The sequence below is a fragment of the Malaclemys terrapin genome, chromosome 12 (assembly GCF_027887155.1).
Source record: "Malaclemys terrapin pileata isolate rMalTer1 chromosome 12, rMalTer1.hap1, whole genome shotgun sequence".
NCBI classification, from domain to species: domain Eukaryota; kingdom Metazoa; phylum Chordata; order Testudines; family Emydidae; genus Malaclemys; species Malaclemys terrapin.
The window spans coordinates 15730124-15756327 of NC_071516.1; the positions used below are offsets into that span (position 1 = coordinate 15730124).

At 42.9% G+C, this 26204-nt stretch overlaps 1 protein-coding gene across 6 annotated transcripts in view; it reads left to right on the forward strand.

The window, feature by feature from the left end:
• Positions 1-26204, forward strand: part of NFATC2 (nuclear factor of activated T cells 2) — a 126814-nt gene that overhangs the window by 34613 nt on the left and 65997 nt on the right. For all 6 annotated transcript variants that reach the window (XM_054046296.1, XM_054046297.1, XM_054046298.1 and 3 more), the window contains exons 4-6: positions 8714-8916; positions 10781-10953; positions 24545-24685. In XM_054046296.1, coding sequence (XP_053902271.1) covers positions 8714-8916; positions 10781-10953; positions 24545-24685 — 517 coding nt within the window. The remainder of the gene's footprint in view (positions 1-8713; positions 8917-10780; positions 10954-24544; positions 24686-26204) is intronic.

Genomic DNA, 26204 nt, shown 5'->3' on the forward strand with positions numbered 1-26204 from the left:
ACTAGTATTCCATTTAGCAGATGGGAAACAGAGCGATTAAGTGTGTTTGGTGCCTAAATCCTATTGAAATGAATAGGTGTTAGGTGTCTAGGCACGTTTGAAAATCAGACAGTGCTCACACAAATGACTAATGAAAGGATGGCTTAAGGGCTCAGCAATGCTACTATGTGTTTCTAGCAGGTACTGAGAGAAACCACAGGGAAGTGCGGAATGGAGGGCTTCACAGTGGAGTTTTTGCTGAGTTTCTCGTGTTATTAGTCAACTTAGTGCCATAAGCGTTTCATCACACTTTTCAAAGAAATCTCGGTCTCCATTTCATGAAGCCCCCTGCTGCTTCCATCACCTGCAGTGCATGTGTTCATTTATTTATTTATTTTGATAAAATGTAACTGAATTACAGTGATGTGCATGTAGCAAAGCTGAGTAACTGAGATGTTATCACTGCAGCTTACATCCTTCCTCACCCCATTTCTGCTCTGTTTGTTACTCTCGCGCACTGTGCTATGTCTAAATTACACAGCAGAGTCTCTGGGGGCTATAAACCAAGTAACTATTCTGGAGAATGTATATTGGATTTGGAATCTGAAGCATCATTTAAAAAAAATAAGGAGTCCTTGTGGCACCTTAGAGACTAACAAAGAGGGATCTGTTGATATTCACCCCTTCTTGTCAACTGTTAGGAATGGGCCACATCCACCCTAACTGAATTGACCTCATTAGCACTGACCCCTCACTCGGTAAGGCAACTCCCATCTTTTCATGTGCTGTATATTTATACCTGCCTAGTGTATTTTTCACTCCATGCATCTGATGAAGTGGGTTTTAGCCCACAAAAGCTTATGCCCAAATAAATTTGTTAGTTTCTAAGGTGCCACAAGGACGCCTCGTTGTTTTTACGGATACAGACTAACACGGCTACCACTCTGAAACCTGAAGCATCATTGTCACTTCCGACTACCCAGAAGTCTGAGAGGCGTGTTGCAGTGGACTGTGGTAGTGAGGTGGTAAAGAAACATTTAACCAAATGACACTTCACTCTCCTTCACCTCTCCCCACTCAAAGAGGCTGTTCCCACGCTGTGCCTTCTTATCTTTACTGAAGGCTTAACTTAAGCTCAGCTCTGGGTTTTCCCCTGAACCGGCTTTGCATTCACACTCCTTTATCAGTGTTACACAGTGAGGCAACCGCCATGCCTGGAGCTATAAGGCTGACCCTGTGGTAGATGTTAATAATGCTTATTATGCTTATTACTATCTGGAGGTGATTGCAGTGAAGACATGCAACCGCAGGTGGACACAACAATTGACATGTGATAGTCCTACCCTCCCTTCCCATAGGCCCCTTCTCAACCAGAAGTGGACTATCGTTCTGCCTCTGCTCAGCTTCCTCCTCCCCTCTGCTCAGCTTCCTGTTTGCAGTTTCTCCAGCGTCACACACAGCTCAGTGTTGCTGCAGCCAAGAGCTCAGCTGAATGTGGGGAAACTGAGGCACAGCTCAGTAGTGCTGTGGCTGAGCCCAGCTGAAAGTGGGGAAACTGAGGCAGCTACAGAGTCCTGCATAACGTGATTCCCACCCAAGGGTGGGAAACACCCAAGGTATGTGTGTGGCAGTTCTGAAGCCATTCCCTATAATAGCGGACTCTTCATAGGATATTGGGGGATAGTTAAGGCAAGGAAGTCTGACTTGCAGCTTACATGGAAACAGGCTAGAGAGAGTAATCCCATCCCTGAAGAAGGAACATGGGGTCATCACAAAGAGGGGAGAAAGTTTCCACAGCCCAGGGTTGAGACAGACCCTTGGAGAGGGCATGCCAAGAAATGAACTCTGCGGCTGTAGACCATTTCTTCCCACAATCCCTAGACTGGGCAGATAAGTTGTCCCACCCCACCCTGTGAATGAAAGCATAGGGCAGCATACTGAATTGCAGGCTATGAAGCTTGGGATGCTCTACTGATTGAAATATCCAGACACAGCACGTGTGTGGAAGCAGGCACAGGAATGTGGCCATGCAATCGCAGACTAGGCTAGCATGGGTTAATTTTCCCCAGGATTGCTTACCCTGTGCTTAACCAGTCAGAGTTGCACCCGTGGTGAATTAGACCCTTTGTGTTTTACTTGAGACATAGAGGATGTGTATGGTGTTGTTTAAACTTTTTATTTCTGTCATTAACATACATGAACAGAAAATCGAATCCCTTAAATTATACAGTTTATCCTTCTTAACGTTAAGTAAATTCACATTTCCACACAAGTATAATAAATCTTATCCATCACTGTAAAACAACACTCATATATCTCACCTATTAATACACCTGCAAACCCATAACCAGCTGCTACATATCGCTCTTTATATAGGCATCAACTACCCTGTTCCATTTGAGTCTATTCCTCAGTAACTTTCCCTTTAAAAACCCATTTGTGTTGGTCGACCCCCTACAGTTATCTGTTTGTTTGTTTTGGTCAAACTCCAGAAATGATAACCAAACACTAGATAATCTGCTTGAGAAGATTATGTTTTACCTTCACCAGTGCTTGAAAAAGGAGAGAATCACATGCTAGCAAGCAAGGCCGGCTACAGGCTTTTTGCCGCCCCAAGCCAAAAAAAAAAAAAAAAGCCCCTTAAAAAGTGCCGCCCCAAGCACATGCTTGGAATGCTGGTGCCTAGAGCCGGCCCTGCTAGCAACAGCAAAAAGCATTTTTTCCCCTCCTAAACAGTACCAATGACCCCATATAGGCGTGAAATATAACTACACAGAAGTGCATTGGCTCCACATTTCGGTATGTAGTTAATAATAATGTACACTGTGCTTCTATAGCACCTTTCTTTAGAAGTGTTCAAAGTACCTTGGAACCATTGTCTCAAGATAGTTTATCGACACAATGGAGAGGAAAGGGAGGCACAGAAAGACATATGGCCTTGCCCAAGGTCTCAGAGTAAGTCAGCACCAAAAGAGTCAAGAATAGAACCTATAGGTCTCACGCTCTATCACTTGCTCTAACCATGACTCTCTATTGCCTCCTCTTCACCAAAGCTCTAGCTTAACCCAGTACTGTCTCTTTTGGGAACAGAAATCCCAAACACTTGGGGCCTGAATCTCATTAGAGAGACATTAACGTAAATGAGATTCAGGTCCCTGGAATGTTAATCAAATATCAAAATAAAAAACATAAAAAATGAGCATAATAAAAAGTCACCATTTAGCAGAATCAGATGTTCAAATGATAATCGTTTGAGGCCTTTTTAGGCTGCTTCTTTAAGTAGTAAAAAGAACGAGGGAAGAGAGTTCCTCTGGCTTGTGTTCTCTTGGAATGTCCTGACTACATTACATTGAACAAAAACATGTGACAAGTTTCCCCTTTATTGCTTTAACTAAAACAAGCATGCCGACTGCTCTATGATACAGTGGCTGGATGAGGCCTTTGTGCTTAGTGACAGCTATTGATACCCTGGTCTCCATGGGACAAGAGAATGAGGCTTTCAGTTCAGATTGGAACATTTGTGAATAAAGGTCTGCAGGCATCCTTGGAAACATTGCAGTCTAAGAGAATTAATGATTAGTAGGTGATTAGACACCAAATGTAAAATTCTTCCTCCCAGGAGATAAATTCAACAGCCAAGACAGAAAATGTGAAGCAAGCAGGAGGTACCTAAACAAGTATATCTTCACCCTGTCTCCTCAGTAGTGTCCTAATGTTACTTTTCATGTAGCTGAGCATTTTAATAGACACAGGGAAGATGAAGAATTTGGAGGGGGAAATAGTTCATTGTTAAAAACGTTGAGAGCCATTGGTTTCACGTGGAAACCCCTCTCCATGTCTAAAAGGGGAGTATGGAATTTAGCAGGCATGCAGATCCAATTTGAGCTAGCGGGAGCTGCAAGCTGAAATCCTATGCTACTCCTTGTAAACTTAGGAGAGAGCTTCTAAGTGTTTTCTTATCTTTTCGTGTACAGCAGGAAAAGGGAAGCAGTAGGCGGAAGCGATTTCTCACGCTGCTTTGTATTTACTTCTAATTGAATGTAACCAGCACAGGTCTGTTTTCCAAATTTTTCACCAGAGGCTGATGAATATCTCTCTGAATCACCAGTGCATTATTTTAAAAGCTGACCACAAGTGCGCGCGCACACACACACACACACACACACACACACACACACACACACACACACGTATGCACGCATCTCATTCAGAGGGAAGCTGAAATGACTTCCACAGGGAGCTGGCAAGTAATATGCAACAGTTAACAGACCAGCCCTCAGATTGTGGTGAACTGAAATGAGCAAGAGAGCTGATTAGTTTCAAGCAAACAAAACTGGCAGGTTTCAGAGTAGCAGCCGTGTTAGTCTGTATCCGCAAAAAGAACAGGAGTACTCGTGGCACCTTAGAGACTAACACATTTATTTGAGCATAAGCTTTCGTGGGCTACAGCCCACTTCATCGGATGCGTAGAATGGAACATATAGTAAGGAGATATATATATATATACATACAGAACACGAAAAGGTGGAAGTAGCCATATCAACTCTAAGAGGCTAATTAATTAAGATGAGCAATTATCAGCAGGAGAAAAAAACTTTTGTAGTGATAATCAAGATCGCCCATTTCAGACAGTTGACAAGAGGTGTGAGGATACTTAACATGGGGAAATAGATGGGCCATCTTGATTATCACTACAAAAGTCTTTTTTCTCCTGCTGATAATTGCTCATCTTAATTAATTAGCCTCTTAGAGTTGATATGGCTACTTCCACCTTTTCATGTTCTGTATGTGTATATATATATATCTCCTTACTATATGTTCCATTCTATACATCTGAAGAAGTGGGCTGTAGCCCACGAAAGGTTATGCTCAAATAAATTTGTTAGTCTCTAAGGTGCCACAAGTACTCCTGTTCTTTTTGTTTTTGTTGTGTGGTGTGTGGTTGCTGGTGAGTATTTGCCTCAGGTTGGCGGGCTGTCTGTAAGCGAGGACTGGTCTGTCTCCCAAGATCTGTGAGAGTGAGGGATCATCTTTCAGGATAGGTTGTAGATCTTTGATAAGTAGGTTCAGTGAATTTATTCGCTTATTTTATACTTTCCTTCTGGCAGTGGCTTGCATTGTCTAGACAGGAAGATGTATGTGATCAACTTTAAAGATGCAGCTTTATCCCCCTCCAGGGAGAAAGATCTGTAAATTCAGACTAGGAGAAGCTCTGCTGGGATGAAGGGGAAACAAAAATTCTCCATGACATTCACTCTGTCATGCAACTTGCACTTCTATCACACCGGGCCAGATTTTCTGTGGGGCTCCCAAAAGGTGCCCACAAGATTTGCAGGTGTCTCCACTTTTCTTAGTGCAAAACTCATCACAATTTGCCTTCATTCAACAGACAGCCAGGTGTGTAATTTTCTAATGTGCAGGTGCCCAAACAGAAGCCCACTACAAATTTGGCCCCAAAAGTCTACAAATTAAAGAAGACAAAAACATCAAGTAACAAATACTGACGTATAAATAGTGCAAGGCCAGCAGAGCGGAATGGTGTCAGCAATTGTTACAACTTCATTCTTGGAATACCAGATTCATTTCAAATTATTTTAGTGTGATCTACTGCACTGTGCATAGCCGTGGGAGCTAGGAGCTCCTCTGTTATTAATTCACCGTATGACCATAAGCACATCACTTAAATCATCAGGTTTCCCATTTGTACAAAGGGGCTACAACTCACATCTCACAACAAATATAATATGAGTGGTGTCTTTGAAGGGGTAAATCTCTGTTGTTTATAAGCTGTAGGGTGGTCAATGTAAACTTAAGTCAGTAAATATATTTCAAAGAAGGTCCAACTAAATTCCCTGTAGACACAAATACATGTAATATGTATATGAGAGCACACTTGGAACACTCTAGGGAATTTACCCCTCTATCACTGATGTACACTATAAGTTTATCATGCAGTTTTCAGTTGCAGTAACTGAGCAATGTTAAAGGATTCACCCCTTGAGTCTCAGGTGATGGGCTTTATTCTGAGTGCACTGTGTTACACTTTAGAGATGAGTTTGGGTTTTCAAACCCTGCAAAGTTGAAGGGTATTCAGAACTGGGATTTTGGTTCAGCCAAATATTGGGACAAGGGCCAATGCAGATCTGGATCTAGATTTGAATTTCAAATTCCCTCTTTAAGGTCTGGGGAATTTTGGATCTGTGTTTACAGCCATTGGTAGGATGTACTGGTCCATTTGTTTAGAATGGCATAAGCAAAATTTCATGTTCATTTGCTTGCCTAATTTGTGGTCACAGTTACTGCAATTTTGTATGGTAATTGTGTTTCCAAATGGCTTGTTGGACTTCTACTACACATACACACAACAGTGGTAATGTACGTACAAATGCACAGAGTTTTTGCATTTAAAATTATGGGTGTGCAATTCTAAAACTCATAATGCACTTAAACATAGACATCATTTTTAACTGATATTGATATAGAGATGCAATGTAGAATACATGAATGAACCTTGTTTATGAAATGGTGAGTCAAATCATGCCACAAATTTCCATTTTGTTTATAAAACCCAATTGCTGCCGCAAACCAAACAAGAAAAGTCTCCTTGTTTTCTGAATGATGTTATTTGTTTATCTGCCAAAGTGCCTTGCATTTCCTCAGGTCACAAACCAGCCCATGTCTGACTATGTTAATATTATAAGAGTTATGCAAAAGCAAAGTTGTTTTTTTTGTAAAAAAAAACCTTTTTAAACTAAAAGAAATAGGATCTTAAAATCCCAAAATAGCGTATGGAAAGGTACACATCATGTCTGGCTTCTCTTTCCCCTTGTGGCAAATGTGACTCAAAAGAGTTGTTTTTTCTCCAGTCCAATCTGTATATAGTTTGGGGGAGTTTTATTGTGAATAGCTCACCTTATAATACCCCCCAAAATATCCTGTCAGGGTTTTCTAATCATAAATCATTCTCAGCTTTCAGTCTCTATCCTGAAATCCAGATTTGTATTTTCTGCTTTGTTGAAAGAAGTGTAAAAATTAAGCTGGGGCAACGCCTTGGCTTTGGGAGATGATCCTATATTCAGAGTGGTAGTTGTGGTAGTCTGTATCAGCAAAAAGAACAAGGAGTACTTGTGGCACCCTAGAGACTAACAAATGTATTTGAGCATAAGCTTTCCTGGGCTAAAACCCACTTCATCGGATGCATGCAGTGGAAAATACAGTAGGAAGATATATATACACAGAGAACATGAAAAAATGGGTGTGGCCATACCAACCGTAACAAGAGTCGTCATTTATCAACAGGAGAAAACAAACTTTTGTAGTGATAATCAGAATGGCACATTTCCAACAGTTGATAAGAAGGTGTGAGTAACAGTAGGGGGAAAAATTGCAAACTGGACACCATTACATTAGGCTTGAATAAAGACTGGGAGCGGATGGGTCATTACTCAAAGTAAAAACTATTTCCCCATGCTAATTTTTCCCTTACTGTTACTCACACCTTCTTGACAGGCATTCTTACATCTGAACTGTTGTCAATGTATTGCACCAAACTGTGTCTGGGCTTGATCCAGTAACTCTTTTACTCACATAAGTGATCCTTACTCTCTTGGACATAAGTTTTATTGACTTCAGTGGGACCATTCATGTGAGTAAAGGTTGCAAGATTGGGACCTTAGGTTGTAAGATCTCTGGGACAAGGATCCTGTCTTCATATGCATGGCAAGTATGTGCTATGTGAATCATAATGTATCAGAGGACTGTGAGTGTTACTTTACATTTACCATACCAGGGGAGATTGCCAGCAATGCATTGATGCCGCATGTGGTCTCTTTCCAGGGGGGTGAATTAATCACTCTATGCAAAGATACCTCCTGCTGACTGGTGAAAAGAAGAAAAAAGATTTTGGCCATGAATTCTATTAGCTTAATGGTTTTGTTCTCTGATCTTCCAGTGCTGTTTGCTTTGTATGGCTTCATCAAGGTTTTGTATGCGGACAAAGTAATTGAAAACAAATTTAGCATGCCTCAGGCCATAAAGTTCCCTTTCAGCTAAATCCCTGGCTATGTGGTAGATATATCTGTTTTTAATTTTCAGTGATGTGAGAAATTTCAAATGGTTTGATTAATAATTTTTAAAGTTAATAAACAAAGATATATATTCCCTGGTCTCTGGCCTAGAGAGAAATTCTAGCCCTGTTTTGCTCATCTCTTAACAAATGTACTTCAAAAACTTGTGTTTGTTTATTATTATTGTTATTATTTTATTATCTATCTTGCTGTTGCACCTAGGAGCCCAAGTCATGGCCCAGGACCCCAGTGTGCTAGGTGCTGTACAAACACAGAACAAAAAGATGGTCTTTGCTCCAAAACCCAGTCTGAGCAAAATAGCAGTATCTCTCCTCCTGTCTGTCTGCTTCAAAAATGGCTGATTGAATCAAGCAGCCAAGAGCTTCCGCTGTTACTTCCCAGATTTTTTTAAAGATTGCAGTCAAAAACAATACTGAGGCAATATGGTTTCTTATCTCCACTGAAAATCAAAGAATAATTAATCATTCATCTTTTCTTAGATGTATTCCATGTATAACAAGGTCTCCAGAAGACGCTGCTGGGGGGAAAAAATCCCATTTACACGAGTTGAGATGAACTGCTTTTAGTGTTGTGCATATGTCTTAATGTCTACATGACTGAGGGCACTGGGAGTACAACATGCGCTAATAGATTTGATTTCTTGACAGCTTCATGGTTACATGGAGAACAAACCCCTGGGCCTTCAGATCTTCATTGGGACAGCAGATGAACGGATACTTAAACCTCATGCTTTCTATCAAGTCCATCGCATTACGGGCAAAACTGTTACCACCACCAGCTATGAGAAAATCATAGGCAACACCAAAGTTCTAGAGATCCCCCTGGAGCCCAAAAACAACATGAGAGCAACGTAAGGATGCTATTGCAGCAAAACTCTTATTACTATGTGAGATAAGGCAGAATTAATTTATCTGTGTTGTTTGGGGAGGAATCACTTAAATGAATCAACTTCCTGTGCTAGGGATAGGTTCTAGATTTTTAGGTGTGACTATAACTTATACCACTTAAGGCCCTTTTTACGATGCCAGAGTGGTATAAATGTTCTCAGTGTGAATGACTTGGGCTTGGAGAATTTATGATGATGTTTCAGGGATGGGAGAAACCCTGCAGCAATGAATAGTGGTATGAACTAGAGGAAATGTGTAAATATTGTGCAGCGTAGTGAGGAACATATGATATGTGGGGTGGATTAGGGGTTACAGGTAGATCTTATCAGCTGTACATCATCTGGTGAGAACACAGAATTTGGCAAGCCATGTTACGATCCACAAAGTCTCCCTTTTTTGAAGAGAGTAGATTTGGAATCTAGAGAGCCTTGCCAATGTAGCTCAAAGGTACAATGCTAATAATAATACTCAGCTGTTACATGGAACTGTTCATCAGTCAATCTCAAAGTGCTTTACAACGGAGATCAGTCTCATTATTCCCATTTTTCAGGTAGAAAAACTGAGGGGTGAAGCCTCTTGCTCAAGGTCACCCAGCAGCAGAGCCTGAAGTAGAACTCAGACCTCCTGAGTCCTCAATCCAATGCTCTATCTACTAGGCCATACTCCTTCCCCTTATCTTTGTAATATATAAATAGAGCAACAGAAAAGCCAATCTTAAATTTCAGCTTGAATATGTTCCAAACAGCTATAGGATGGTTTAGAGAAAGGGAATAGTCCACCATTTTAAATGGATATGGGCAAAGTTGGTAGAGGCTCAAACCTTACCCTGTTTATTTAAAAACTGTACCTTGTCGCAAAATCCACATGATTCTTCTGTTTTTTTCCAAAACAAATGCTCCATCATCCCTTTCTCTCCTCCCACCTCAACATAAATAAATAAAAGTCAGCATCCCAAGCTTTAAACAAACCTACAGCCAAAATGAGGGTAAACTGCCACTCCTTCATGAGCAACCCTACAATAATAAACTAATATGCATGGCAAAAAATCATAAGCTACTATCATGACCAAATATTTTTTGTAGGAAACAGATTTTGGATCCAAGTCTCCAAACTGTTGATGTTAACTTTATATGAATAAAACCTGCATTTAAAGCTGAGGTTAAAATACCTTTTTAATAGCCATGCTTCCTGCAACACTTAGTAGTACAGTCTGAGGATCTCAAATGCCTGGTAACAATTCTGTAGTGCAGGGAAGAGTGATCACTATTTTACATATGGTGCCCAGAAGGAATATTACTTGCCAAAGTTGTCCAGTATCACAGCTGGAATTAGAATTCTGACACCCAGTCCTATGTTGTAACCCCTATAGTACATCATGTATTTTATTTTAGTTTTAAGTTTGTACATACACATTTTCAGGAGAATTTGCATGCATTGTGTGTCTCATTTGATTGTGCAGTTACCATGATTACATACCCATCCTATCTACTCTATCTATCTATGTACTGATACCCTGTTAATCATCATAGTATCTGAGCATTGCACTTGCTGCACAGTTTAGGTGTGCAACTAGCTATCTGCACACATGTAGCAGTCCCAAATTAGATGCACAACTGCCTAGTCATGTTGCTGAAAACCCTCGGACATTTTAACTGTAATACCTACATTACAAAAGGAAAGAGAGTTCAGGGCTTCTCTTATCTTTGCTTCTTCAAAATCATTGAGGCAAAATGGTTTAGCCCTCTTCTGTCTTTCACATGTCTTTGAAATGTTTGAGAGCAGAAACACCGACACACATACACAACATGTTTTCTGTTTGTTTGTCAGCATTGACTGTGCAGGGATTTTGAAGCTGAGGAACGCGGACATTGAACTGCGGAAGGGGGAGACGGACATTGGTAGGAAGAACACCAGGGTACGGCTTGTCTTCCGTGTGCACATCCCTGAATCCAGTGGCAGAATAGTCTCTTTGCAAGCGGCATCTAATCCCATCGAATGCTGTAAGTTGCCCACTACCCGTTACATTTCATTGTCCTTCTAAACCAGAGTGCAGTAAAGGGAAATTAGCACATCCCACGTAGAGTACACATCGTTTGGCAAAGTGCAGATTCTCTGCCTTTCTCACTGGTTGACTCCCAATCAGGGGCCTGGTCTCGCAGCTCTCATTCATGTAAGCTATCCTTACTGATGTATGTAGTTTCATTGAAATTCGAGGATTTCTCAGTGAGCAAGGATTGTTCAGGCATGCACAGTTGCAGGTTCAGGATCTAGAGATGTACACGGGCTCCAATGTCAGCATATGGCAGAATTTGGCTATAGGGTTTGTGTTCCAGGCAGAAGCATTTAACTTTGGGAGTAGAAAAGGCTTTATAGTAGGATTTTCAAAAGTGCTTAGGTGCCTAATTCCCATCAGGCATTTTTGAAAATCCAACCTAACGTTAGCTCCTTGTTGCTGGATCCTTCTGACTGATAGGTCATCCTCTTTTCTGCATCTGTGCTTATGTAGTGGCTATGTGTGTGTGTGTGTGTGTGTGTTTAACATACCTACCTAATCTATCCTAGAGACATTTTTGGTATTTAGTAGAAAGATGCCAGAAGGAAAACTCTGCATCCAAATGTTCACAGACATTGGGATGTTTGGAATCAGAATCTAGATCAGATCCTAACTTTGTGGTTAATCTCTATTTCCGTTATGGAGTGCCCCAATCTGCAGAGCTGAAAATCCTGTTGGTTTGGGGTTTTTTTGGTGGGGGGGTGTTGAAGGGGAGTATGTACAATGGAGATCTGGATTTTGAAGCTTGGGTTCATCTTTGATAGCTATTTAGTTTATCTGAAAGCTTGGGGGCACAGCAGAGGCGCACGAGAACAAACCAGGAAAAGCCCCTGGTTTTCTGGTATTCCCATGATGGGGAACATAACAGAGATGGAGGAAAGTGTATGAGTTTGATTCTTTAAGGACCAGATCCTGTAAGATGCTGAAAAGCCCACACCTCCCACTGGTTTTAATGGGAGTTAAGGACACTCAGCACCTGACAGGCTTGGACTTTAAGAAACCATAGGCAGTAGGCCATGAAAAGGTCTCTAATAAAGTGCACCTAATCCTCAGAGTCATTTCTGGAAGGGCTCCACCTACTTATCTGGCCTAAGCGCATCCTGTGATACTTTTTGTTGGTAATGGGAGCTTTCTCGATTGTTTGGGGATTTCACAAATACACCATGAACAGTTTTCACTCTTGCGCTACATGACTCATGTCCATGAACAAAGACCGTTTTGTAATGAGCCATGTGAAGGAGGTTACTGAAGAGGCCACCATGTGTTTTATAATTCAGAGGCAGGCTCTGTTTAGAGCAATTAGTGTAAGTGTTGTGGGGGAGGAGAAGCAGTTTTGTGATAAGAAATCAAGTGTTACAAATATTAATTTAATCGTGGTGTTAGCCGGTTTGGAGAAGAGCAGCAAAAGTGACTAGAGTGGGCAAGGGGAAGGAAGATTGGTTGATGAGGGAAGGTGAGTGGAACTTTACATCTCCCTAGTTACTTTCATCTGAAGAGATCAGATATCAAAGCGATCAAAGGTATCAAAGCAATTTTCAAAATGATTTAAGCTTCAATGGACCATTGTGAGCTAGGTAGGGTAAGTCTTATACCCACTTTACTGAGAGATAAAATGAGCATGGAGTGGTTAAGTGACTTGCCCCAAGGTCACACAGTGAGTCAGTGTCTAAGCATAGAACAGAACTCAGGTGTCTGGGCTCCCGCCCAAAGAACAATGCTTTCTTTAGAATAGAATGCAGCCTGACATTTTTTAAAACCATCCACAATTGTGCATTGAATTTGTGCACACAGTCAACAGGATTGTCGGAGTCAATCAGGGAGCAGGTTATTTGCATACACCATTTTGCACATGCATGTTCAATTTGCCCGTGGAATTACTGCTATTGCACCTGTGCTATTTTGAAAATGTTGGCCTGCTCGACTTGGCTACACATTTACTCTGGTGACGTGAGAACTTTTTACAAATATTTGAAGGATGTAAACTCCAAGAAGACAGAGGTTGGCCCAGCTGGCTCATTACTAGGATTATTGGAATTAAATTGAGCCAATGAAAATTTAGGTTCCTTTTATAAATAACTAAAGTTCCTGTTGGGAAAAATTGATTTGTTTCCCCAAGGAAAAAAGAGAAAGCCCCATCACTTGGGAAACTTAACCCTGGCTGGGACAAAGCACTGTAATGTATTTTAGGGAGCCAGCTTGCATTGGCCTGATGGGATGGACTAGATAATTAGGAGTAATAAGTCTTTTCCATTTCTAATGTCCGGTATTTAATTATCAATGTTTACAAATGGCAGCGCCAGTTACTAACCGCAGCCTAGTTTGGGAAAACCAGCAACATTAGCAAAGCAGGTAAAAGCACACAATGAAGGAGAAAGCTGTGTTCCGGCTGACTTACACCTTCTAGCCTTGACTCAGATTAGCTCAAATCACACGGACAGCATCACAAAGTGTAGAGTCACCATGGATGCAGCAATCCAGGATACTTATTGGGTCAGATCCTCATCCCCACCCCACCCCCACATCTAGTATTTATGTGGTTTCACTGTTCTGTTATTTTTTCCCTTTTGCCACTTGGGAGTCCTTGTCCATGATAAACCTTCCCATCAGACCCACCATATCCAGCAGCAGTTTAAAATGTCCCCAAGGGGAACATCATTATGTAGCAGCTTCAAGTGAACTGGTCATTTGCTCTGCCAGTTGTGACAGAACGCTGGACTGTCCACCTCAACAGAGGCTGAGCCTGCTTAAGAACTCCCATTGGTGTCAGCAGATCATCGACTGCAATGAAGCAAGAATTGTGAATCACTGAATTGTAGAAAGCAACAGAGAGTCCTGTGGCACCTTTGAGACTAACAGAAGTATTGGGAGCATAAGCTTTCGTGGGTAAGAACCTCATGCATCTGAAGAAGTGAGGTTCTTACCCACGAAAGCTTATGCTCCCAATACTTCTGTTAGTCTTAAAGGTGCCACAGGACCCTCTGTTGCTTTTTACAGATTCAGACTAACACAGCTACCCCTCTGATACTTGAATTGTAGAAGTATCTTCCTTTCATGAAAAAAGAACAGGAGGACTTGTGGCACCTTTGAGACTAACAAAGTGATTTGAGCATAAGCTTTCGTGGGCTACAGCCCACTTCTTCGGATGCATCTATTCTATGCATCCGAAGAAGTGGGCTGTAGCCCACAAAAGCATATGCTCAAATCAATTTGTTAGTCTCTAAGGTGCCACAAGTACTCCTGTTCTTTCTGTGGATACAGACTAACATGGCTGCTACTCTGAAACCTTCCTTTCATGGGGAGGTCTTATTCCATCTCACCTATGTCAGATTCAGGAGCGATTTCAAAAATATCATTATGAGTAAGTTTCTCCCAAGGCGGATGTGTGGAAAGATATGAAGAAGTGATATCGTCTTGTGCAGTGTTTAAATGATCCATTATGTCTCAGAAGGGACCTTGTATCTAGACATCTAGATTATTCTAGATAGTGACTTTTGTGGCTGCGGCTTTTACTCTGAAGCAATCGATGAGGCAAAGGAATTTTAAACTGCACTGTTAATTGTAGCAACCGTTAACATTTGCTTGTGGCTAAATCCGCTCCCTCACGGGCGTGGCACTGATGGGGGTTCTACAGGGGCTGGCAGGAAGCCTCCCCTACAGGCTGTGGAGCCCTGATGCTGCACTAGCCCCTACATCTGTACCAGATGTCCTCAGAAATCTATAGCCAGTGGATCCACATAGCAGTGTGTTCACCTGGCCTGTTCCCCCAGCCCTCAAACCTCTCTGCACGTGAGCGCATTTGCACAGGTAATATGCCCGTGCAGTTATTGTGATTGTGCGTGCACGATCCCAGTGCCTGCACACACTGGTCAGTCACCTGTGCATTGCATATGTGGTTATGTAATGCACAAATTAGGGCCATTATTTAACAAGTTACTTAAGCACATAAATCAATGTCCTTAAAGTTAGGCACACGCTTAAGTACCTTGCTGAATTAGGGCCTAGCTGAGTAATACATGCAGTGCAGAGCCAACAACCCCAGTGGGCTGTGGGACGCACAGTGGGAGTGTGCCAGCTACCACAACATTTCAGGAGGTGCAGCATACTCTGCCTGGTGCACAGGGGTGTCTTGCACCCCACGTAGGGTTGCCAACTTTCTAACCGCACAAAACCGAACAGCCCTTTTCCACACCTACCCTGCCCCTTCTCTGAGGCCCCTTCCCCCACTCGCTTCATCCCCCCTCCCTCCATCGCTCGCTCTTCCCCAGCCTCACTCATTGTCACCGGGCAGGGGCCGGGGTTCGCGTGTGGGATTGGGGGTGAGGGCTCCGGCTGGGGGTTTGGGTTCTGTGGTGGGTCCAGGGATGAGGAGTTTGGGGTGCAGGAAGGGGTTCAAGGATGGGGCAGGGGGATTGGTGTGGGGGGGGTGTGGTATGTGGGCTCTGGTGGGGAGTTTGGGTGTGGGAGGGGACTCCGTGCTGGGGCAGAGGGTTGGGGTGCAGGGTTCCAGCAGCACTTACCACAGCTCCCAGGAAGTGGCAGCCAGGTCCCTTTGGCCCCTACTCACATGGGTGGCCACTGGCTACCCTCATGCCCACAGGCGCCACCCAGGAGCTCCCATTGGTCATGGTTCTCGGCCAATGGGAGCTGCAGAGATGGCACTCAGGCAGGGGCAGTGCACGTAGCCTCCCTGGCTGCCCATGTGCGTAGGGGCCACAGGGACCAGGTGACTGCTTCCAGGAGCTGCGCGGAGCCAGAGCAGTCAGGGAGCTTGCCTTAGCCCCGGACCCCCGCTGCGCCGCTGACCAGACTTTTAACAGCCTGGTCGGCGGTGCTGACTAGAGCCACCCGGGTCCCTTTTTGACCCAGTGTTCCAGTAGAAAACCGGATGCCTGGCAACCCTAAGCCCAGGGGCTCTCAGAAAATGCAGTCCTTGCGTTGCCCTGGACTGTGACTGTGTCCCGTTGCTGTGCAGGGGTACAAAGGTGGAAGGGTGCTTTCACCCATCTAGGCCCGCTCATCCATAAGAAACAATCTGGTCTCTGGTTCTGAAAATCGGAGCCCTAATTTCTTTAGTGCCAAAATATGATTCTATATTAGGTTCAGCATGACATTTCTGGATACATAGCTGCTATTAGAGCTGGGCAAACTCTCCATCATGAAAAGCTTATTCAGCGAATATGTCTATCCTCCCTCCTTTTTTCCTCTTTGTGACTCATCCATGAACAGTTTTGAATCTTTAGACGCTTGCCCAATGTTACAGAATTGTTCAAACCCTTTCTGTGAAATTACTTCAGCCCATTTGCTTGCACGGCATCTTTTACTATTGGCTGAAGTTTACTCTTGGCGTGTGATTGGCCACCTGAGTCAGATGGTTTTCTTTCTGCTCCTTGACTCAAACTTCTATAAAGAGAAGGAGGGATTTCCAGGTAGCCTCATGATCATTTCTGGCATTGAGACACATTGGCATTTTGCTTTATCAAAGGTTCTTGCAAACAAAAAAAATCCCTCATGGGAAATGAATGCAAGACTCATGAATACCATTCAAGTTATGTCACAGCTTCTGTTCTAGTAGATGCTTGTTAGTCTAGTTTGAAGTCTCTTGCAGCTCTTTTATTATGCAGTCCATGTTAGCTGATGTTATGCCGGCCTCATAAATTCTTTACAATGGTTGCAGTTGACATAACAGAGCGTTCTGAAAACCTGTTCTTATAAGGTGGTTGGTTGGTTGCTTTGTTTAAAAAAACCCTCTTCCTTTAATACCGTGTTCTTCTGAGGAATTTAGATGATTCCGATTTTCTAATTTTATTCCACTAAATAGGATCAAAGATTTTGTTTCCTTTTAATCAGTTTCCCTTTTCTACTAGTAGATTTTCCCATAAATTTAGATGTTCTCAGTTTATAATATATGGCATGTTAATAACTATGATAGAAAGAGCTAGTCAGTTTAAAAAATGTTGTCTTCCTCTTGGCAAATCATTTATTGCTTTTCCCCAGCTATGAATCCCAGCTGATCAGACTACAGTGACAGGCTAGAAGGGTTTTAGTTTATAGAGATTAAAAGCAGTAACAAATGATCTGGTGACAATTGGTAGATTGTTTAATTTGTCCCTTTAATGGAGCATGAGTGCTAAGATGATTGCAAATTTTCTCAATTAAATTTGAAAAACGTAACTTTTTTTTTCATGAAAATTGACCAATTTAGCTTCAGAAAAACATACCTTGAAATTTTGTGGGGGTTTTGCTAAAAAATAATAGGATTTGTTTTTAAAAAATTCCCTTTTCAAAATTTAGAATTGGAAATTTCATTGCAACAGAGATAATGTTTGCCTCTTTCAACATCATTTTGTGTAAATCTAGGCAATGACAATTCCATATTTACCCCAGTGGGTGCTGGCAGAATTTGGCCTGGGAGCTGGGAGCTGCAGACAGTGGGATAATGCATACCCGCAGATTCAGGCTGAAAGTCCCGGTGTGAGAGTAAACTCCCGTTTGCTGCCTGCCATCACGATGCTGTTGCAAGTGTAAGCAAACAACCCAATGCATTATGCAGACCATAAACTTTTGAGCAAAGGTTAATCTCAGCAGCTCTCCTCCATGAGGGATTAAAAGGAAATGCTGTGCATACCCAGAGAGTTACTCTGCAGTGAAGTGAAGCGAGGCCATGGTTTTCCTGTCATTAATCACGTGCTGGGTTGGTGAGCTGGTTGCAGTATAGAAAGTACCATTCTTAACTCACTTTGTTGCCACCGATGCTGTTTACTCCTTCTCCCCAAGGGTCTCATTTAAACAGTAATGTGCAAAGGGAGGGCATGAACAAGCCCTCTACTTATTGTGCATTGTTTCTGTTCGAAAGGCCCTGTGCAAACTGCTGCTTCAATTGTGCTGGCAACAAATGCTTTCTAAACTGTTCTCATCCCACATTGCTCTCCCAGAACGGCACTTCCCTACCATTTTCCAAGGTAGTTGTAGCATGGCACCATTTAGCCTTGCGCAGGCAAATAGTGTGGAACACAGGGCAGCATTGCAAATCCGAAGCACTGAACACAGCCAGGCCCCAAAGTTTGATTTGTTTTTAGATCCCTGTTAGGTTCTCTTTCTTTGACTTCTTCTTTTTAGCCTTTTTGGTGTACTTAGGTCATATTTTCAAGCTTTTCACTGCAACCCTGAGGTCTGGAAACATAGCTATTTTATTGATTGATTGATTTGATTTAACGAAAGTTGCAATTTTCACATAGGCCGTTCACCACCCTTCACTCCTATTTGGGAACAGAATATCCCACCCTTTCTATTGAAATGATCTCCCATCCCTAGTCTCCTCATGGAAATCCCAGAATCCAGATCTCCCTCCAGGCAGGGTTTAATTTGTAATAAAAGAGGTGCCAGGGCTCCAGCAATTAGGTGCTGGGGCCCAAGCAAATTTTTTATTTTCAGAACTGACACGGCACAGGTGCCCGGGCTATGAAATGCCAAGCCTAGAGGTGCCGGGGCTCAGTCCTGGAAAGCCCTGGCACAAATTAAGCACTGCCTCCAGCCTTTGTCCCCTTTCTCCTGCAGCTTCCCATGCATATATCCCAGAAGGCTTGGTGTGCTTCTGTGACTGTGATTGTTGGATTGAAGTCTCCTCAGGAACATTCGTGCTTCAACTAGGCATGGGGCTCAGGAGGTCTGTTAACGTCTACACTGCCTCAGGCGAGCAGCTTGTGGTTAATAAACACAGTGTGACAGGAGGAAAGAGATATTTACTTTGGCTCATTAAGTTTCACTCTAAGAAGAGAAGGAAGAATTGTTCTGCTGCTTCACAGCAATTATGCCTCTGTTGAGCCTTTATTATTGCTCTCAGGTTTTAGTTTGAATTTTATAGGATCAGATATTTTTAGCACCAAAAGGCATCACCTCAGTCATCTATTCCTGTCTTCCCTTTCCCCCATATGGCATTGGACTGAGTTAAGAGCCTTGGGAATCAGGGGAACCTGTTTGGATCAGTTAATTGAAAGCCTGCCGCTAAGGTGATCTCGGGCTGGCTGAGGTGAACTCTGGCTGGCTGAAACACTGGGGAGGGTGGGTATGTCCAGGGGATGCCTGAAGTTTGCATGGGGGGACAATTGCAATGTGGATCCAGGCTGTAATTCCTCAAGTGTCCAATTTTTCTTGTGAGCTCTACTTGGATGGAGCTTTGGTGGAGCTCCTTCGGGAGCCAGCGCCAGCGCTTGACTGAAGTTGTGGCAGCAATGTTTCCCCAAACCATCTCGCTTTCAGTTTTCAATTTCCTCGTTACTTCCATTCATCGCTGCCTCCTTGTCCCTTTTGACCAGTCCGAATAATCTCTCTTCTTACTTTTGGTTCCCTGCAAAGCCCTACAGATTGTGCAAACCAGGTCAGGTAAAATAGGAATGAACACTTGAACCTTCACCCAAAACTCAGCTCCAAGCCAAACTTCTTTTGAGCTTCTGAACTGTTCATCTAAAGCTTTTGCACGTTTAGCTTCCAGGTGGTTTTGGAATCTTCTGCATATTAAGCCTCTATTCTAAATCTTGTAAGGTTCAGTCATTCCTTTCCAGTACTATCCTAGCACATGTCTACTGTCTTCCATTGGAGCCATGCATAGATCATCATTTCAGACTTTCCTCATTAGACATCCTGCCTCTAATCCTTTCAACTTTCAGGTAGGGATGGCCACAAGCCAACAACCTTGATTTGAAAAACCGCTGACCTTTGAGTTTGAGAGGGATCAAAATGCAAACCCAGCACCAGATCAGAATTTTGCAGCTGACCTCATGATAATAGGTCAAACCAAAAGTTTGGGACCAAACAACCTGAACTTTGCAGGAGTTTGAAATTCGGGTATGTAACTGAGCCCTGGTAGCTGTTCTTTGGACTCTTTCTCCATAGGTGTTCTTGGAGGTCAGGATAAGCTCTTGGAGGAATTATTGCAGCTAGACTGGAACAGGCCCCAAGAGAAAAGGGGACAGGATCCAGCCATGTCTGGGTACATAGCAGAGTGACTGTTCCTTATGTGATGGCTGGATTGGTGCTGCCCATGGCGAGCCCACGAGTCTACTTCTCCCAAGAGGCAGATCAATTTAGTGATTTTGTTCACATCTCCCATTCCATCCCACTGCTCCTTTCACACCCACCAGGCACACACACAAAGAATGCTTAGGAAGTTCCTCCCTGGGGACTCAGGCAAGCGTTAGACTCAATGAAGTTTAGTCATAGAATGAGTCAGTACAAGAGCTAGTCAGAACATCTTTGGCTAAATGAAATTTCACCGAAATATGTTGTTTCACCAAAGTGGAAATGTCTCCCCGAGATGTATGGATTTCAATGAAGTTTTCCTTGGGAAGGTTAGAGAGAGAGACTCTCACACTCTCTGGGTCTCCCAGGCCACGGCCCTAGCCCCCAAACCACCCTCCCCCGCACACCTCGCTTTCCCCAAATTGACACAGTTACGTTTTTGTGAAAACATCTGAGTGTTTCTGTTGTGCATTGGACTAAAACAAACTTTGGAACCTCAAAAATCGCTGTGCCATTGTCATCCTCCCATCAGCAGTCAGGGAAAACGGCAATGTTTGGCAGCCCTCCCAGCCAATGGAGGAAGCATGACCCTGAAGCAGGACTAGATCTGCTTATCCAAAGTGAGGCATTGCAGGGTGAAAGTGGAAGAGAAGAGTGGCACCTCTTGGGGTGATGGGGGAGGTGGGTCTCGGGTAAAGGATCGGTGATTATTTAAAATGCTTGTAAGGCGTTACTAGAGTTTGTCACTTGGAACCCAATGCTGCCTGCTACACAGCCATTAACAACTTGGGCAGGATCGGGCCCAGAGTGGTGCTTATCTCAAGGGTTAATTGTCTCCAATGAGGTCTCTGAGCCACTTGCTGTCTTCCAACTTCTTCGTACAAAGAACCACCAGCTTTTCTGCAGGGAACTTGTGAGGAGCAGATGGTAGTTGGCTCTCTGCAGCTGGACAGAGGAGGAAGGGGAAAGCGAGCAGGTGCAAGGAGCTTCTCCACACCCATGCACACCTGCACAGGTGTCAGCCACAATCCCAATCCACAAGCACCCTAAGTGCAGCATAAATCCTTATGGCATTGCTAGCCATCCCAAAGTGCTAGGGGAGGCATGGACTCATCCTCTTCCTCATTAGCTGGCATCAAGGTTGGATGCTTTTTTAAAAGCTCTGCTCTAAGAATTATTTTGGGGCAGTTCTCTGGCCTGTGTTATGCAGGAGGTCAGACTAGCTGATCCCAATGGCCCCTTTTGGCCTTGGGATCTATGAATATGAATGAGAAAAGCAGGCTGCACCACCAGAAAGATGTAGGAACCACCTCCCTTCCTGCCAGAACACATTCTGCCTGTCGTGTGCTCTGCTCATCTGAAGCGTGGCACGTGGAGCCATTTGCTTCCCCCTTTCCCTCCCTCCTCCCCTTTTGTGAGGCTGGGGCTCGCAGAGGCACAGCACAGCCCCCCCCCCGAGAGCCGTTCTCTTTTTCTCTCGTGTTGCTGGGCGTATTGTATTTCTTGGCACTGAGGATCCATGACATCTTGATTTGCAGACAGTCAAATAAAATAGAAAAATAATGCACACTTTAATAGGTTGACACGCTGCTTCAGGCCAAGTGCGAGTATTTCTTTAACATTTGCTTTGCTGCCTTATGTCAGTAACAGTTGCTATTGAAAGTAAACACCCCAACTGGTTAAATCAACAGTGTTTTATTTATTCAAGCTCATAAACTACAGTAGCTGGAGGTCACTTTATGAAGTGCCGACCCCTGGGGGAGAAGAAGAAATAATGTGAAATTATTGCATACAGGCCATCCATCGTGAGCCTTAGAGGAAGGGGATTTACTGGTGATTGATATTCTTTGCAAAGGAAAACAATAATCCTATGGAAGCAATACACCAGTGAAACTTCTGTCCTCTTACGAGTGAAAACATGGCATATGCTAAGATCCTAATTTCTTTGCCAGTTCCATTACAGTTGTGGCTCAGGGAGAAATAATACATCAAAAATAATAGTAAATAATCATTAATAATAGAATATTCAATTTGCAAACAACTTAATGGCAGCTGGATGCATACAGATAAATGTTAATAAACCATTTTATGCACTATGACCTCACCTCTTCCCCTAGTGCTCCCATTAACCTTATGCCTGCCTCAAGGAGAAAAACCAGACCCTGTGATTGAAACTCTTAGTACTGAAATTTTTAATCCTCTGATCCTGACGTTTTAATTAAATATGGAATGTTTCACTGTCCTAAACTGTCATATAGTATTTTAGGGTTTGGGGCGGGGGGGGGGGGCATAGTCACCATTCCACCCTCAGAAATGACAGCCTTTCAATGATGGGCAAAATGATCCCAATATATAAGCACAATTTTCAGAGGAACCAGAGGTGCAGTTGCACGCACAAAATTCCCTTTCAACTGGGGGCCTAATTTATACCTGTAGTTATGATCGCTGCCTGTGCACACTGGTAATTAATTGTGCGTGAAATGACCGTAATTGCCGATTTGTGTATGCAGTTGCACACACAGTTGCTGAACCTGCCTGGGCAAATCAAGTGTGGATTTTGAATACATAGTTGCATGGGCCAGTGTGAAAAGTACTTTAGAATGAAAGGTGCCCATAAAGGAAAACTAAGGCTTGGAATGCATGCACACATCCCAGTGCATCTGTTACCTTCTGTGGGCCCCTTTAAAAGAAAAAGTTGTAGCTGCAGGGCCCAGAAGCAGGAGTAAGCATGTGCCCTTAAGGAAACTGGATTTAAGGCCTCCTGCCTTAGACACTGAAATCAATGGAAGCTGCGGTGGGTGCTGGGCTCCATTGAAAATTAGGCCTATAGTGACCCTGTAAAGAAACATCACACCTTCATTCTGACACAACATTGGCCTGAATGAGAGGACATACTACTGCCCCAGGGGAAGTTTAAGTGTGTCCTCCTTTAAATGCAGTAGATGGGTTTTTTATGACTATTATTTACTCTTAAGCTTTCAGGGCTATAAATCTGCCTTTGTGATAAATCCAATTATGAACTCATCAAAACCTTGAGTATTTAAAAATAGGGATTAATCATACAGCCATGTGGAAGAAATTAACAGCTTCTGTGAAAGTTATCTGCATAGATACTCTTCATTGGCATCTTCTTAGTCCAGCTGTCATAATACATTTGATGGGCACAATAAGGCATTGTCCTAAATTCAAAGCAAAACAAAATAAAAAAAATTTACAATGACACAGTTACTGTGATAAATACCAAACTGTATTTTTTAAATAAGCATAAAGTGTATTCTGGGATTGGAGGTGGAGTTTGTCAGCTGAGCCTGTACCCAGCCTCCATAGTATCACTTGCAAAAAAATTGCACACACAAATACATTTGGGCTAAACACCAGGCCTGGTCCCAGGACGGTGTTTGAGCCTTTCCAGATGTCTGTTCTGGGGAAGGACTCCTGGATCATGGCTTTTTTCAGATACTGCTGTTTGTGACCAAGCAGGCTTGCTTGAGGAAACAGGTTAATGTGGTGGAGACGTGATTCCTAGAAGCTTTTTTCCTGCCCATATGAATTGTTCTAACTCATGTTAATCGATGATTATGATCTGGAAGATGCTATATTACATTTCTGTAGAGGAGCCTCATGTGCTTCATAACTCTCTCTCTCCCCCTCCTGCAAGGCAGGAAAGTATTAGTCTCCCCAGTTGCCTGACTGGGATAACTAAATCCAGAGAGGTGGAGAAATATTCCTGGTCTAGACCCCATCTGGTCCCAACTTGCCCCATCCTGTAGATACCACCCTCTCTGTTATAGATGGGTATCAATCAATAACATATCTCCACACTGATCCTCCTTCGGCTGGTCATTCCCTTGTTGTTTATCCTGTTATGTTAAAATTTTCTCTTTCTGTAGTGCATAGACCTGTTACTCAGTTCTCCCTGCAGCGGCAAGTAACCCCACAAGGTCATAGAATGGTGCTGTGTGCATGCAGTGGCCCATCTTGTTGTTCCAAGCAGCTGTTTGAGGGTACAAACCCAGGGCTTCGTGTACTCAGCAGTTGTGCATTGATGTTGGTGAACGGATTGTTCTGAAGCCTTTTCGTGTTGTCTGTCCTGCTGGAAAGGAATGGAGATTTGTATTGGTTTTCTAAAAAAGGAATTCAGTGTTGTTCAGTGGAATCCTTCTGGCAGGTGGAATGTTAAGGCTCCAGGATTGTAGTGTGTGAGGATTTAAAATTTGGCCATTTATTTGGAAACAGACATGGGCACGCTCCAGCTCATTCATCCAAGCTGTCCTTTGTCAAGGACAAGGAGTAAGGCCAGCACAGCTACAACTTTGGAGCCAGCTCCTGAATGTTTCCAAATAAAAGGTCTCGAGTAAGTTTATTTTTCCTTTTTAAACCTAAATTTAGCATCTTAGAGAAGCTCCTTTGGCAGCAAGAGGATGGTAACGATGACAAGATCAATCCGTGGATAGTTCTGTGAAGATCTGGAAAGTCCTGGTAAAACATATTTGATTTCATTCATGTCTGCATTTTGTCCACAGCCCAAAGATCTGCTCATGAGCTCCCAATGGTTGAAAGACAAGATATTGAGAGCTGCCTAGTTTACGGCGGACAGCAGATGATCCTGTCTGGTCAGAATTTCACAGCAGAGTCTAAAGTTGTATTCACTGAGAAGACGTCAGGTAAGGCAGATTTTGCAGTGTTTCTCTGATGAAATGTATAGTCTTAGGAACTGATCCTAAAAATATGTCACACATTATGAATAACTGTACTCATAGGAGTAATCCCACTAAAGTTCACGTGAGTAAAGCCATTCCAGTCACTGGATCTAATCATATAAGTAAAGTTACTCGTGGGAGTAAATATCTGTGATAGGTCCTCGGAAGATAAGGCAAATAGTGTTGATCCCATTTTATAGTTGGGTAAATTGAGGCATGGAATGATTAAGTGATGTGCCCAAGGTCTCATAAGAGTAATTGGGCTTGGGACTCTTGAGCAGCGTATAATTTTAATACAACAGGTATGATTAATGATCATTGTCTTTTTGGGGGGAAAATTAAGGCTAGGGCCAGTAATTGCCCAATAAAATATGGACTTAATTAAAAATAAAAGTGAGGTCAGCCTCAGTTGCTCACACACCATCAGAAAGTGTGTTGCTATTTAGTGGAGAGACCAGCGGTCTATGGGCCACCAATCTTTCCTTTGAAATTTTAATGTCAGTCAGAGCAATTTCTTGGTTCACTTTTTTTTTATTAGGCCTGTGTGTTGATTCTTTCTCTGCTGTGCTGCCATTGTTCCGTCTATGTCCGTGAATTGTTGGGGTGCATGAGAGTATTTTGGTAGCATAGCACTGCTAGCTGTTTTGCAGTGACTAACGAGGGTTAATGGCTCCTCTCAATGCCATTTTGAAGCAGCGTCTGAAAACCCCTCTCCCTATTTTCATAGGACTTCTAGAGAAATTTGTGACCAAAATGGATGTTAGAAAGTAAAACAAACAAGAGTTCTGACCACATGAAATCTAAGGGCATCTACTCTAAGAAGAATAAAGACCTAAAATCAGTCTGAGATTGATGTTTTCAACCTGGGATGATCCCCATCCATCAGAATGTGGAACGCCATGTACTGCTATCTGACTGGCATTGCATGGATGTACTACTAGAGCGAAAATATGAGACAGTTAATGGAGATGGTGTATGGGTAGTGGAACAATAGGTGCCTTCCAAACAACAGAATGTGATGGGATTGAAAATCTTTCCAATACAGTGTACCATTTTTACAAACTGACTGCACAAAGGAAGTCTTTTTGATAACAGAGCAAAAATATAGCTCATATCTTCATAGCTAACCCCAAGCAAATGATGTTGAGATTAATTTGGATCTGTTTCAACACATGTCTTAATTCTTGCCAGATGTACCTTCCAAATAGCAGGAGGTAGGGAATATCCGTCCAAGAAGAGAGGAAGGATGGGATTCTTGTGATTAAGGCATGGAATGGGAAGGTGAAGGATGGTTCTGTTCCCAGCTATTTGAAACCAGTGGGAGCTGCAGGTGCTCAGCACTTCTGATAATCAGGGCCTCTGTGCTTCAGTTTCCTTATCTGTAAAATGGGCATAATTATTAGTATTAATAATTACTTGCATTACTGGAGCAGCTAGGAGCCCTAATCCTGGACCAGGATCCTATAGTGCTAGGTGCGGTACA